At 53.1% G+C, this 14,780-nt stretch overlaps 7 protein-coding genes across 7 annotated transcripts, besides 2 other annotated features; 5 read left to right on the plus strand and 2 right to left on the minus strand.

Moving 5' to 3' along the window:
* Positions 1 to 1,539: 1,539 nt before the first annotated feature.
* EKO05_0007269 (Cellobionic acid phosphorylase) lies at positions 1,540 to 3,903 on the plus strand (the record flags this gene model as incomplete). The annotated part of the gene is made up of 1 exon (XM_038947232.1): positions 1,540 to 3,903. One exon carries the CDS (start codon positions 1,540 to 1,542, stop codon positions 3,901 to 3,903), a length of 2,364 nt encoding a protein of 787 aa, XP_038794115.1.
* Positions 3,904 to 3,998: 95 nt separating this feature from the next.
* On the minus strand, positions 3,999 to 4,608 carry EKO05_0007270 (uncharacterized protein; the record flags this gene model as incomplete). The annotated part of the gene is made up of 2 exons (XM_038943408.1): positions 3,999 to 4,010; positions 4,057 to 4,608. 2 exons carry the CDS (start codon positions 4,606 to 4,608, stop codon positions 3,999 to 4,001), a joined length of 564 nt encoding a protein of 187 aa, XP_038794114.1.
* Positions 4,609 to 5,015: 407 nt separating this feature from the next.
* On the plus strand, positions 5,016 to 5,318 carry EKO05_0007271 (uncharacterized protein; the record flags this gene model as incomplete). Its single annotated transcript, XM_059637008.1, has 1 exon — positions 5,016 to 5,318. One exon carries the CDS (start codon positions 5,016 to 5,018, stop codon positions 5,316 to 5,318), a length of 303 nt encoding a protein of 100 aa, XP_059492991.1.
* A 1,400-nt stretch (positions 5,319 to 6,718) lies between these two features.
* On the plus strand, positions 6,719 to 8,011 carry EKO05_0007272 (uncharacterized protein; the record flags this gene model as incomplete). Its single annotated transcript, XM_038947231.1, has 1 exon — positions 6,719 to 8,011. One exon carries the CDS (start codon positions 6,719 to 6,721, stop codon positions 8,009 to 8,011), a length of 1,293 nt encoding a protein of 430 aa, XP_038794113.1.
* Positions 8,012 to 9,479: 1,468 nt separating this feature from the next.
* Positions 9,480 to 9,513: a tandem repeat.
* An 866-nt stretch (positions 9,514 to 10,379) lies between these two features.
* On the minus strand, positions 10,380 to 12,282 carry EKO05_0007273 (uncharacterized protein; the record flags this gene model as incomplete). The annotated part of the gene is made up of 4 exons (XM_038943384.1): positions 10,380 to 11,205; positions 11,261 to 11,623; positions 11,703 to 11,921; positions 11,966 to 12,282. 4 exons carry the CDS (start codon positions 12,280 to 12,282, stop codon positions 10,380 to 10,382), a joined length of 1,725 nt encoding a protein of 574 aa, XP_038794112.1.
* A 546-nt stretch (positions 12,283 to 12,828) lies between these two features.
* On the plus strand, positions 12,829 to 13,807 carry EKO05_0007274 (uncharacterized protein; the record flags this gene model as incomplete). The annotated part of the gene is made up of 3 exons (XM_038943260.1): positions 12,829 to 12,949; positions 13,002 to 13,028; positions 13,077 to 13,807. 3 exons carry the CDS (start codon positions 12,829 to 12,831, stop codon positions 13,805 to 13,807), a joined length of 879 nt encoding a protein of 292 aa, XP_038794111.1.
* Positions 13,808 to 14,320: 513 nt separating this feature from the next.
* Positions 14,321 to 14,590, plus strand: EKO05_0007275 (uncharacterized protein; the record flags this gene model as incomplete). Its single annotated transcript, XM_059637009.1, has 1 exon — positions 14,321 to 14,590. One exon carries the CDS (start codon positions 14,321 to 14,323, stop codon positions 14,588 to 14,590), a length of 270 nt encoding a protein of 89 aa, XP_059492992.1.
* Positions 14,497 to 14,575: a tandem repeat.
* Positions 14,591 to 14,780: the final 190 nt, after the last annotated feature.

The following is a 14,780-nucleotide window of genomic DNA, read 5'->3' on the forward strand; positions in this document are numbered from 1 at the left end:
TCGCAAAGTTGCTAAGTGTTATAGACACGGCTCATCGCCGCCGACACAACACGATCTTCAACGACGCCCGGCTCGGCAAATTTAACTCAACGTCGTTCAGCAGCGACGGTGGACTATTTCTGTATCACACACAAAACAGCGTTAACGTGAGCTCGAGAGAGTCCAAGGACCTACCCCGCATCGTCGTGATGGACGTCCGAGCTGGCAAGGAGCTTCATCGTCTTTCAGGCCATGAGGACGCTATATGTTGGTCTGCAATCAGCCCTGATGACGATCACATTGCCTCGGTCTCCTTGGATGGGACTCTTCGCATGTGCTCTGCCACAACTGGAGACCTTGAGTGGGTCACGCATGCAGATGGTCGAAGCTGGACAGGCGCATTTTCTGCTGATTCGAAGCACATTGTCTAGAGTTCATGTAACGGTCTAGCTGCCGTTATATAAGATGTAATCCTTCTCTGGTACACTTCGGGACCTGTGTTCTCCTAGCCTTGCCTGGCACCCGGATGGGTGACAGGTTGCACTCTGTGCCGGTAAGCACGCCTATGTCTGGTACTCTTTCGATGGTATAAATGGTACGATTGCCCAGCATCACCAGGTTGAAGATGAGAACAATCTGCAGTCTTTGGTAAATGTTTTGCAAGTGGTGTGGTTGGGCAATGGACGGCTGCTGTATCTGTATATGTCTGACGGCACGAGTCTTGTCTATGACACCCAGTGCAATCTGAAGGAGCTATTTGTGCACCCACAAAATATGAATACTCCATGGACGAACAATGGCTTCCACAGCGGTGTTAAGGTCGGCGGCGATCATGATGGGTATGTCAGCGTTGATAGTGATGGTGAGGTGAGGTATTGGACATCTGGTGTTGTGACTCGAGTTTCTTGGTGGGAGAAAGCGCCGAAGAAGTATGAGCGGGCGAAGGAGACTGTGACTACAAGGAAGACACCCTTTCCGGAGACTGGCAAGTATGTCATGGTTACTAGACCGGCCGAGAAAGGTAAGAGTGAGCAGCAGGTGAACATATCCCGAGTCGCCTCAACTGATAATGGGGTTGACATGCGATCTGCGGAGTGAGGAGGAATTCTTTCAAATGTTACACTTTCAATACGTCCATCTCAATCGATCACAGGCGATTCATGCAGTCCTGGGAGTTCACGCCTGCAGTCTAACGTTACACAGAACGTATGCCAAGATGTTCACCCCGACGAGCGCGCATCGCGCTTGGCTAAAGGCGTCACGGACCGTTTAACCGCCTCAGGATTACCACTTTAGGCTGAACCCCACACTACTACACCGATGTTTCGCTTACTCCCCTCTGTTCTCCTCCTTGTACGGCTTATTGTTTGCCGACCCTTATACCGACCCCAGTCCCGTCCAAGACTTCCAAGATGCTCATCTGCGGACACTCACTCTCTTTGCTTTTACCACTCCTCAGACATCCATCTTCACACGCACAAAATCCAGTCAACTAGAGGCCCCACTCGTGACTACTACCCTCGTACCTTCTCTGAATACGACGCTTGAAAATCACTAACTATGATCCGCTCAACGCACGACGGAAACCGCTATGAACTCACGAATCCCACCGCAATGCCAAAAGCCGGCGGCTTCCTCTGGAACCAGAAGATGATGATCCAGGTCACCTGTCGCGGCTATGCAACCGCCCAGTTTATGCAGCCCGAACCAGCAAAATACGTCCACGCACCGAATCTCGAAGCCAAAACCTTCATGCAGCCGGAACAAAACTACTACGCGCATCACCCTGGACGATTTGTCTACATCAAAGATGAAGAGTCAGGACAGACCTGGTCGGCGCCTCATGAGCCCGTTAGAGCGAAGCCGGATCGTTTTGTGTTCTCAGTGGGGAAGAGTGATATCCAATGGATTGTGGAGAAGGATGGAGTGAGAGTTGAGATGAGCCTACTTTTGCCTACACAAGACGTTGCTGAGTTATGGTGCGTAAAAGTTACCAACATCTCGAACCGGAGCCGGAAGATCAGCGTATATCCTTACTTTCCCTTCGGCTATATGTCCTGGATGAATCAGGAGGCGGAGTGGAATCCGACAGTAGGTGGCATTGTGGCGAGCAGTAAGACGCCATATCAGAAAGCAGAAGACTATCCGAAAACGAAGTACTTGAAGGACATGACGTTTTTCCTTTGTGAACAGAAGCCGGTAGCCTGGGAAGCTAGGCAGGAGGCGTTTGAGGGCGAGGGGGGTTTGCATGCCCCGGAGGCATTGGCAGTGGAACACTTGAGCAAAAGCGATGCGAGATATGAGACGCCTACAGCTGTTGTGCAGTACCAAGTTCAACTTGAGTCGAATGGATCTGAAGAGTATCGGTTCTTGTTGGGTCCAGCGTATGATGACGGAGAAGTCCTCGCTATGCGAAGAAAGTATCTCAGCAAAGGCGGCTTCGCACAGGCCCGAGAAGAGTACGAGTCGTATACGACAGCCGGCAGTGGATGTCTAAAGATCGAATCACCGGATAAAGACCTCGACAACTTTGTCAACAACTGGCTACCACGACAAGTCTACTACCACGGCGATGTCAACCGACTCACCACTGACCCCCAAACTCGGAATTACCTGCAGGACAATATGGGTATGAGCTTCATTAAACCAGAGGTCTGTCGCAACGCAATTCTCACTGCGGTCGGCCAACAAGAAGAAAGCGGCGCAATGCCTGATGGAATTTTGCTGACCGAAGATGCGGAACTGAAATACATCAATCAGGTTCCGCATACCGATCACTGCGTATGGTTACCGATCGCGCTGGAAATCTACCTTAGCGAAACAGGGGACTACGCACTACTCGATAAGCAAGTGAAGAGCATGCACGGAGACATGTGCACCGTCTTCGAGCGCTTCAGTCGTGCAATGGACTGGTTGCTTTCCTCCAGTGCGAGAGACGCACGGGGTCTGAGCTACATTGCACAGGGCGACTGGTGCGATCCCATGAACATGGTTGGGCCAAAGGGTGTTGGCGTGTCAGGCTGGCTGACAGTGGCTACCGCCTACGCAGTGAACTTGTGGGCTGACGTTTGCGCTCAAGTCGACAGACCGGACATCGCAGCCAAGTATCGCTCCGGCGCAAGAGAGGTCAATGAAATAGCGAACAAGCACCTGTGGGACGGCGACTGGTTTTCTCGAGGCATCACGGACGATGGAGTGACATTTGGCATTAAAGATGATAAAGAAGGTCGCATTTGGCTCAATCCGCAGGCATGGAGCATTCTCGGCGGCGCAGCCTCATCAGACAAGATTTTAAAGATCTTGCCACAGATCGACAGCCAGCTCACAACACCATACGGCGTACTCATGTTCGCGCCTCCGTTCACAGCGATGCGCGAGGACGTCGGCCGCGTTACGCAAAAGTACCCTGGACAAGGCGAGAACGGAAGTGTGTATAACCACGCCGCAGCTTTCTACGCTTGGTCACTATACACCATCGACGAAGCGGACCGTGCGTATTCGTGCCTTCGTGCGATGATTGCGGGGCCCACGGAAGACGACCTACTGGCGCGGGGTCAGTTGCCAGTATTTATACCAAACTACTACCGCGGCGGCTGGGGTACTAAGAATCTTGAGCGTACGGCTGGACGCAGCTCGCAGCTGTTCAACACGGGAACGGTAAGCTGGGCCTATAGATGCATCATTGAGGGGTTATGCGGGTTGAGAGGTGTTAAGGAGGGCTTGAAGATCGATCCGAAGCTGCCAAAGGGATGGGATGGCATCAAGGCAACGCGGCTGTTTCGGGGGGCGGCGTTCGAGGTACAGATAAAACGCACCAAGCGTGAAGGCGTGAAGGTATTTTTGGATGAGAAGGAATTGGACGGAGTAGTCGTGAAAGATGTGGAAGCTGGCAAGACGTATAGACTTGACGTGCAGATTCCGTAACTTAGAATACGTATATGTACACCGCTTCCTACCCCATGAATATTTAGCCCTGGGGTGGATGATATATTGGAAAAACCCGATGCACGTATTCTCACTCAACGCCTCCCCTGTATTTTCGTTAGCAATTTCTCTAACGCCGAGCAACAGACCTACCGTGATACCAAAATTGCTGTACACGATCCTCCACCCGTCCTTTGTCTTCTCCCAAACATCTTGGTGCGTCACATACGCCGTGAAAATGCCTCCCGTCGTATTGGGGAAATGCGTAGCCTGAAAATATGTTTGGCTCACCGCCGTCTTGGACGCGCATACATCAATGATATGGTTAGCAATCAAATGCTGAGTCTTGGGATACGCCGCAAGCGAGCCCTGCAGAAACGTCTGAATAACCGAGAGGCTTTCGAGTATACCAGCAAGTCCGGAATAGTTGGCGACTGCAGAGGGAGCAAAGACGCGGTCGAGTAATGGGAAGGCTTTGCTGTCGAGAACAAGGGCGTAGAAGTGGAGGGTTTGCCGGATTGTCTCGATGTCGTCGAGTTGGGAGTCCTTGATGGGTTTGGGTAGGAAGTAGCTGGGAAGAGATGCTGGGGCGGGAGCAGGAACAATCTGTGGACATGATACAGGGAGTTCAGGGAGTGAGTTGGCAGCACTTGTGAGACCAACGAGAAAGACCGAGAGGACCGAATATATGGTAGTGAGACGCATCTTGACTGCTCCTCTGGTTAAGTTCGAGACTATCAATCAGAAGCATAGTGCGGACAGTCGTCAGTATTTATATAGCAAAAAGCAGCTCCAGAAGGCCTCCTTTCCCCCTGGCAGACACAGCAACCTGGAGCCCGTATCGTCTGCTTACTACCAGAACGCCATTAATTTCTCGTGAGGCTGATAGTAGCATATCTAGGCCCTAATCAGCCACAATGTCCTGGTCTAGAAAGCCGAGGTGGTGTGCCAAGAGCGAGGACGAAGACTTGTGAGGTTTAGCGCCATGCAAGACTGTGCAAGCGCTTGTCGTAGTGCTGACTTGGGGCTGAAATGCAGGCTTGCTGTAGTCACCGACAAATCTTTTGCGCAAATCCGATAGTCCTACTTGAAGGCTTATAACAAGAGGGTGAATGAAATGGTGTCCTATTGCTGTGCTCTGTCGTCTGCGATTCCTTCCAGGTTCGATGGTGAGTGTGATGTCATCAAGTCGCGCTTCTCGTTTGACATCTTCCGAGCCCTACTGTGTAAATTCATCCCATAACAAGCATCACAGAGCGTATACTGCCATCCCGATTACATGTCTTGGTAATCCTATGAGTATCAGCATTGCAGCATGTGAACGCGCATGTTTGTTTTCACGTAGGCAAAAGAGAGCGACGAAGGGACACTTCTCAGCAAAGGTGTGCGATAGGAATAAGAGGACATGGGACTGAAGTACCTCTAGCCTTGAACGGTACATGGTTTTGCCCACTCACAATTAGGATTTCGACTGGAACGGTCCTCGCTTCTTAACAGCCGCAAGTTCCGGATTGTGCCGTGGCCGTACCTGGTACAGAGAAGCACTAAAGCAACGAGACATACGGACCTCGAAATTCTGCAAAGGCAGAGTACAAAGCCTAACACGAGCTTGGGTTTGTAGATCTTTGGGGATTCTGGATATTCAAGGTCGCAAGAAGACCTTTACAGCACAAGAAGCAGCAAGCACGGGTCGGAACCTCACCAAGAGAGTCGGCTATACGGATGTTCACCTCCATCATCCTGACGGCATCCTCGGGCATTACGGCTGGAAAGAGAAGAACAGACAAAGGTTGTTCCATTGCGACGCTACGAGTAGTCTCGGCACGCTCGGCGACCCGAGTTCTTATCGCCACTCCAACGGCGCTGTTCTTGCCCTAAAACTAAATCAACTTAAACTAATCGACCCGGCTGCACGTGATTTGCATCATCACCACGCCCTTACTCCACACATTATCCTGGTCGACCAGACTCTGGGGTGACGAACTTTAGTGTCCCCACGGAAAGCTTGATCCCTCATTGCTCATGCGTATATCGGAGCTTCCGGACCTGAAAATTCTAAATTGAGAACAACCCGGCTTACCCACTTTTGCCACGCGTGTTGGACCAAACCTGTTCCTCTTCGATCGTCCATTCTTAGTACCATACCACAGAAGGTGAAGAGACTTGCTACTGCAAGCTACTGCGATTTGATAGTCTGCGCTGCAAGTAAAAATACGATAAGCACTGTTTTTGGCCAAACACACAGCTAGAGGCGACCGGCATGGAGGGATGAGCGCCTCTTCATAAATTTGGAAAACTCGATCGACCGGCTACCGCGATCCAGGGTTGTACTTGCGGTAATGTTCCTGTCTATCTAGCTACGTTAAATCCCAAGCCAGCCGGTGATCGACTAGCTAACGGTTTTGGCGTTGAAAAACTCTGGGGAACGCTCGCTCGACTAACCAATGCTTGTCGATGTTGTTACGTGACTGCGACATTTTCCCTCTTCCAGCAGTTCCCACGTACCAACACTAGGCACCACGGATCTTGTTCCCACGTCTAAGCTTCGGCCTGTGACAGCTTCTGAGCTTGCGCTGCTTGACATCATCGTTGACGACAAGCTGGTTGACACACCTGCAATCGACTTTACACCGAGCATGGCCATCGTGTTGTGGGCCGTTACGGTGGGTCGTGGTGTTTGCTTCGATGTCATTGACCCGAGTATGTATAATTCCTGGCTACCTATAAGAGCATGCCCATTGCTCGAGATTGAGAGACATCTTCCACTTCAGCTCTTCTTATTTCAGTCGCTCAATTACCTCCAGATAATTTTAAAATGAAGTACGCTTTCGCTCAAGTCGCGTTCGGCCTTGGTGCCAACGCCTTCGTTGCCCGTGAGGCCTCCCAATGCATTCAATTGCAGGCTTCTGGTGGCCAGTCAGGAGTTCTGGGCCAGCTCGGTGACGGTCAGAACCGTGTCGGTGGTGGTCACCCGACCGGCTGCTACTGCTTGAGCAGTGGTGGTTTCACTGACTCTAACGGCCGCGGGTGCATCCTCACTCCTCCCACAACCCAGTTCCAATGCGATGTTGGTGCTAGCCCTACCACTGGTTTCGCCGTGGGTTCCAGCGGCTCTGTCACCTACAACGGCAGCTCCAAGTTCTACGCTTGCCCTGCTACAGACACGGAGTACAACGTCTACACCTCGCCCGTAGCTGGCCAGGACAAGTGCGTTGAGATCTCCTTGAGCTCTGCTGGATCCTGTGGATCAGGCTCCGCACAGTCCAGCGCACCCGCTGGTTCGCAGCCCGCTAAGAGCTCTGCTGCTCCCCAGCCCTCGCAGCCTGCTCAGAGCTACCCTGCTCAGAGCGCTCCTGCACCCAAGCCTTCCGCTCCCGCTCCTAAGCCTTCGCAGCCCGCCCAGAGCCAGCCTGCACCTAAGCCATCTCAGCCCGCCCAGAGCTACCCTGCTCAGAGCGCTCCTGCACCCAAGCCTTCCGCTCCCGCTCCTAAGCCTTCGCAGCCCGCCCAAAGCCAGCCTGCACCTAAGCCATCTCAGCCCGCCCAGAGCTACCCTGCTCAGAGCGCTCCTGCCCCTAAGCCCTCGGCCCCCGCTCCTTCTGCTCCCGCTCAGTCCGGCAACAAGTGCCCTACTGACCTGAACGGTGCATACCAGTACCCCCACCTCATCATTCCTGTCGACTCCCAGCAGCCCTCCAAGGCCTTCGGTACATCCTACAATGGCAAGGTCGATAGCCACACCTGCTCGATTTTCAACTTCGACATTCCCACATCTTATTCCGGCAAGACTTGCTCTGTCCTCTTCCTGTTCCCTGAACAGAAGGACCTCGAGACCTCTTCCTTCACTGTCTCCGGTAGCGGCAAGGTCGACTTCACCAAGCTCAAGAGTCCCGCCAGCCAGCAGACCACCTACGCCAACCAGCCTGGCAAGGAGTCTGACCTCGCATCAATGTCCGTCGCCCCCGGCAACTCTTATGCCATCACTTCTGGTGACTGCGCTGCTGGCCAGACTGTCAGCTACGAGATCTGCAGCAGCGGAGACTTCTCTCTCGACTACTTCCAGGACTACAACCCTAGCCCCATTGGCCTCTACGTTCGCCAGTGCTAAGCACACAAGTACTCATGTACTAAACTCAGGCCTTGCAATCCTTGACTTCATTAAACATTATGTGCAAGTGAGCCTTGGTAGACCTCGTAGAGGTATGGATCAGACTTGGAATATAGTCTGAGCGGATATTTTTGGGCTTCTATGTATTATTTTATGACACCACTACTTGTGGTATGACCATCTTTAAGACTTAGTCAAATCATCTCCTATAATGGATAATGCACTCTTTTGTAAGAAGTTGTTTTCTAGTCTCGAAAGAGTACTGAGCCTTTTCAATGAGTTCGTTATAAACACCTCCAGGGCCTGATTTGATACAGCAAGAGATAGCCAGCTCCGTCTTGACAGCTTTCCAGAAGGGCTCAAAGACGGCAGAACGCAGAGTTGGGCAACTCGGCTACCTGCACTTCAGGTATTAAGATCCGCATTTGACTGTCATGCAAGGGCTGAAGCTCTTCAACCATGTCACTGTGGCGTCCTTCCAACGTTCAGGTTTGGTTAAAGCTTTCGCGCTCTCGCGCTCTGAAAGAGCTCTTTGTCACGTTACGAATGCCGAGCTCGTTGAGGTATGTTTTAAGTCGGTGGTGTCTTCAAGAGGGTTGCTGACGCGGTTTGAGTCTGAAGCGTCCAACCGGCGGTCCCGGTACAGGTTAGTGACTGGGTAGGTCGCACTGAGTCAAGTTCGTGTACTTGGTTGACTTCTTGGAACCTTTTCCAGAGTGGTGACCTGGAAATCCTTCAATCCTGAGGATCGCCTCTCTTCGTTCCTGGTCAGGTGCTTGTGCAGAATAATCATCGGGTGGGTGCTCGATCACGTTGGGAGGAAGTAGGACTCTAATGTCTGCGAGAGTAGTGCTGTAGATGGACTCATATATGATAGGCCCCGTCAGGGCTGACGTTGATCTTCTACCCTTTCTCAATCAGATTTATGACAATATATTTTATAAATATTTCCCCTATTTCATTAAAGCAGCATATCCGTTATGGTCTAGTGGCTAGGATACATCGCTCTCATAGCAAGTGCCGATGTGGCCGGGGTTCGATTCCCCGTGACGGAATATTACTTTTTGCCCAACCTAACTCTTTTGCACGAACTGCCTTTACTGCCTTTATGCGCCACCGGACAGCAGAATCAGTCCAGCACCTTTGCGTTATCACCTGGAGGCCTCTCTAGAGCTACTTGCTTGAAGTAGGCAATGCACACTGTACTGCAAGGAATGTAAAGGTTTACCGTTACACATGACTTTTTTTTTGCAACATAGGAACTAGTAGCACTGCGACTCTTTTCTTCTATCTGACTACTCCATATACATATATTTGTCCGGGGGCAGCTGTCCCTATCCTGGATACAGGATCTGACCAACCACACAATACGATTTCGCCGTAATTAGTAGTTATCCCTTCCTCTTCACTCGGTGCAGAGTGCAAGCTCATACATCCCGCGGATGCACGCAACCTGGGGTTCAAGCACCCATCGCCGACATCCGACCGCCACCGTCACCGCCGGGGATCCAAATTCCGCGGGCCCAACCGCCCGCCGTCACGAGAGCGAAACTCCTAGGCCAACCGCATCGGCCCGTTTCACCGCATCGGTGCGCCGCGTTCGATGCAAAGCTCGTTCAGACCACTGCAGTTTGTAACAACAACAGCAACAGCAACAGCATACCTACACTGTCCTTGGACGGCTTCCACACGCACTCCATGCACCGTTGCAGGCTGTAGTACAACCTGCACTGCAACGAATCCACGCTCTCCGCTCCGTTTCCAACAACCTCAGCCGCCAATCTGACTCATCACCCCCCCCCCCCCCCCAACTATCCCACTATCCCACACACAGTACTTGTTCAGCGATCGGAACATCGGTGCGCAAAGTCCGCCGATTCGGCATCGATACGCGCAAGCGGTTCTTCTCCTTCGGGCAAGAAAGGGAAGGGGAGTCGATTGCTGCCGGGAAATCGGCCGACTAATCAGCGCCTGGTTCGACTAATCAGCGCCTGGTTCGGCCGATTGTACCGGCGCCGATGCGGGAGCTTGGCGGATGGGGGGAAGGAGGTGAGTGTATTGGAAAAGGGGGAGAGAGGGAGGGAACGGGGTTCATGGGAGGTGGGGAGTGGACGTTTGGGTATGTGAAGTAGAGGTGAGTGAGGGGGAGAATCCAAGGTTGGAGAATGCATGATGGACTGCTGTTCCACGGTCTGTGGATCGCTGGTGATGGGATATTAGAACTTCTTGTGCGTGTTCGATGATGCGCTGCGATGTACAGACTGGCCGAAGACAAACCCTACATAGTATACACAACCATTATATCTTACTCATCCAAACCACATCATTCCAGCCTTTTCAGAGCGACCCATGCGTTTTCGATCAGCACCTACAAGGTCTCGACTTCGCCCTCTTCAGCCTCCACCATCGTCGCGTTCGATACTGGACTGGATGACGTTCCAGCGGCGGTGGGACGGTTGTCCGCGACCCATGCATCAATCTCAGCGAGTGCCTTGATGGGGTCGCCGCGGCATCCTTGCAGGAAGTTTTGGACCTGCGCCGGTGTGAAAGTATGTGCGGGCACCTTCCCGGCGAATTCTGCTGCGCATTGCTCAATGTATGCCATCGAGAAGACCGCATCGTGGGCAAGCGCTGAACGGCCGATCAGACGCATGAAGATGCTCTTTCCAGCCGACTTGCTCATGTTACCAAAGTACACCCTCTTATCGACGCGGCCTGGCCGTGTAAGCGCCGCATCGAGGGCATCGGGGTTGTTCGAGGTCAGAATGAGCAGCCGGCCTTCTTGAGATGCATTCCCGTCGATAGCGTTGAGTAGACCGCTGAGGGTAATGAGGCTACCGCCTTTCTGCCCGTGCTGCGCATGATGTGAAGTTGTTCCTCGCCACTGCGCGCCCATCAGCTGTTCAGCAAGATCTACATCCGCTGCCACCCTCTTGAGTTCCGGAGTAACTTCTCGACCGATTCCGGCCGAGTCGATGTCTTCGATAACAACTACGCACTTCTGCGGCAGACCCAGGAAAAGATTGTGCAGCTTGCCGTCGGTAATATCGTTAGCCGCTAGGTTGATGTGGTAGATATCGCAGCCAAGATGTCCTGCAAGAGCCGCGCTGAAGGACGTTTTCCCTGTGCCAGGCGGACCGTGGAAAAGATACCCGCGTCGATAGGGAATGCCACAGTCTGCGAAGAATTGTTTCCTGACAAGTCAGCATGCGCCATGCCTTATTTTTCGAGTGCAAGGAGGCAGCTTACGATTGCTCGCTGTAGTAGTACTCGGCGTCCCGAACAAGGTCCAACTTGACACTGTCCTCCATGTCGATGGTATCAAGTTTTCTGACAGGCTTGGATACTGACTGCCACTGCCCACCACCATAGTCGTATTGGCTGCCTCCAGCGAAGTACACTGTCGTTGTACCAGTCATATTGGCCTTTTTCCACGCATGGCATTTGACCACAAAATTACGTAAGGGCTCTAGATTCCAACCCAGCGTAGTAATGACAAGTGCGTTCTGGAGTCTACCGCTGGTGTCGAGGGAGCTGCTTCCATTGGGACCAGAAAATTTTGACTCCTTTGTGCCTCCTACACGATCAAACAGGTATGGACGAAGGCCAACCCTGTCAAGTTAGTGGTCCAACTCAAGCTACATTCGCAGGCCAAAACAAAAGCGGTCTAGGAAAGAATTGAACGACGTACCAGAAAATCCGTGTGCCGATAGGAGGCAGGCAAGATACCTCGTTGTCCACGACTGCTTGCATGTTGCGGTTGCCGACCCGACCTGATGGTCCTATCATAAGCCGACGACCATGGTTCATCTCATCCTGCTGCGACCCTTCAGTCACAATCATAGCGCTCCTACTCCGGCGATTTTGGATCACCTCGGAGCTCATCCAGGCAAGCACATCCTTGGCAGCACTGTCGGGGTCAGCGATATCACCAAGACACTAAGCCCTACTTACGGATCGTGCTCAGGTATAGTGATCTGAACAGTGAAAGCCCATATAGCAAACTCTTTCAGATACTTGTAAACAGGTACGGCAGCGCTGTAGAGCGCTATCACCGCCAAGACTTTGTCAAGATCACTATGGGTGTTCGGCCGCAGACGGTAAAGCAAGCGATGCAGTATCTCGAGCAACGGAACCCGTGAAGAAGCGTCTCTGATTAGATGACGTGGAAGTATGCCAGGTGTATCCACAGGTTCGGGCCATGTCTGGAGATCGTTGCTGGCCGGTGTTGCCATGACCAAATCGGTGGATGGCGACATCGAGGTCTCCATGATGAAGAGAGAGAATGGAAGTTGGCGATGCAGGGATATCAATACAGCGAGAGAACGTCGCCAGGGGTTATCGCAGCTTTCGGCAGACTGCGGAGTGAAAGTTCAAGAGCACGTGCTGTAAGCTCTAAAACTTCGGAAAGTTCGCAAAAGGCGACTGGTGAAAATTGTGTCACGGGTCTGCTAGATAAAGGCAGGGGTGAAACGAGAGTGATGGAAAAAGTCAAACACAAGTAATATACAACGCCCAAGAAGGCAACCCTATCCAAGTACAACACCCGCGCGAAAAGATGTCGAGGTCGAGGAGACGCGTTGCGGCTGAGATTGAAGTGGAGCCGAGGTGCTAGGCCAGTTTGGGTATTTGGCTCTAGCCGTTCTGCGGAAGGCGCGAACGCATCGCCAGTACGTCATTCCTCGAAACATTCCCCTCCGCGCCATTATGACAATCCAGACGTAATTATAAAATCTCATCTTGTGTAAACAGCTGTACCTCTCCACACAAAAGCAAACCTCGACAGTCAGAACGCTATTCACTCACATCAATCAACAATGGCGAGCACACACAACCTCCAAGCTTCGAAGCTATTTTCTGTAAAGGACTATGTCTGCGTGGTCACTGGGGGTGGCAGCGGTATTGGTCTGATGTCTGCACAGGCTCTGGCTGCTAATGGTAGACTTCCCACGCATGCCCTGTCTAGAATCAAACTAATTGACGACCACAGGTGCAAAGGTGTACATCACAGGCCGACGTAGGTTTCGCCCATCAACACCAGAAAAAGGATACTGACTCTTTGCAGGGCAGGAAGTCCTCGACAGGGCCGTCAAGTCTCATAGCCCACAGGGAGATGGCCAGATCATCGCGCTGAGCCCGTGCGATGTGACCAAGAAGGCTGATCTCGAGAAGATGTATGAGGAGCTATCGAAGAGGGAGAAGTACATCAACCTTCTCGTCGCCGCAGCTGGTATCAGCGGCGAAAAGGCCGAGCCAGATGCGGAAAAGGCAACCGATATGAAGGCAAAGCTCTGGGAAAACGAGACTTTCGAAGGATGGGCCGAGACCTACAACACCGACGTCAGCTCTGTATACTTCACTACAGTCGTATTGCTTCCGCTCCTCCAAGCAGGCCCCGAGAGCCACGGCCATCTCTCAGCATCTGTCATTGTCATCAGCTCCATGTCCGGTATCATGCGCCACGCTCAAGGTCATTTCAGCTACAACGCCGCAAAGGGCGGCACAGTGCACCTGACGAAGCTCATGTCGGCGGAGTTTCAGCAACTGAGGGTCCGAGTCAACTCGATCGCACCCGGTTACTTCCCCTCGGAGATGACTGCAAAGGAGAGCGACGACAAGCAGAAGAGTCAGCTGCCGGACGAGAAGATCCAGGAGAAGGGCCATGTTCCCCAAGGACGCGCGGGCCAGGACGAGGAGATGGCACAGGCTGTGCTCTTCCTCACGAAGAACGCCTATGTCAACGGCGAGATCATTGCTGTGGATGGCGGTGTTCTGAACGTGGTCGCCGGACGATAAGTGACTGGGCGCACGCGAGATGCATAGGCGATGAAAAGAGGTGGAGAGGTGGACAAGAGTAGCGAGATAGCAATGTTAGTTGAAGATGAAGGTCTGGATGCGACAAGACCTGACCAGCGATGGCGTCACTCTTCGGTTGTGATGTATCGATTGAAAGCTTGGTTGAGCTTGGGAGGTCTTCCGTGGTTGCTTGCGTGGTCTGCCTTGGCCTGCGGTTCTTTGATGCTTTGCGCTGAGCCGGATGCAGTTAAGCCTGGCAGACAGCAACAAGACTGGTGTTCGGGATCTGCGGGTTCATGGACAGGGGGGGTCAAAGAATGGTCGCTGCACGTGTGTTGATTGCGTGAGGGTCGGACCGGTTGCTTATGCAGGTACATAACCAAGGCCGGTTCAGGTCGTGCAGCGAGCGAAGCTGAACGGGCTGCATGGCGCCAAGTCGAGTGTCGTTGTTCCGGGAGCCGTGTGCAGCGAGCGGCAGGTGGTGCGCTGGCCCACTCGCTGGCCAGGTCTCCAATGACGCCTGGCGGCCCAGCAATGCGGAACCCGCAGCGGTTTCACCTCGACCTGACTCTCTCCCACTGCCACCTCCACCTCGCCGTCATACCCCACATGCTCGAGTGCACGCCGCAGGCTCAGGCGTCGCACGCAGAGCTCCCCACCGCCGTCCCGTTCCCGTTCCTGCTCCTGCTCCTGTTCCTGTTCCTGTTCCTGTCCCTGTCGCTGTCCCTGTCCCTGTCGCTGTCCCTGTCCCTGTCGCTGTCCCTGTCCGGCTCGTCGCAGTAGCAGGCTACCTCGGGCTCAGTTGCACGACGCGCGCCCGTTCCCCGTCGCAGCTGGGATCCCCAACACACGAGCAGCCCAGGACCGCCATAGAACGGCCAGGGCGCCTGCCACAGACCCCGCCGACGAGTCTGCGCGACTCGTGCAGGCGCAAACAACAACAGCGCAGGATTCGACTGCATCTTCCACGATA

Source organism: Ascochyta rabiei, chromosome 12, assembly GCF_004011695.2.
Source record: "Ascochyta rabiei chromosome 12, complete sequence".
In the NCBI taxonomy this organism is placed as follows: Eukaryota; Fungi; Ascomycota; class Dothideomycetes; order Pleosporales; family Didymellaceae; genus Ascochyta; species Ascochyta rabiei.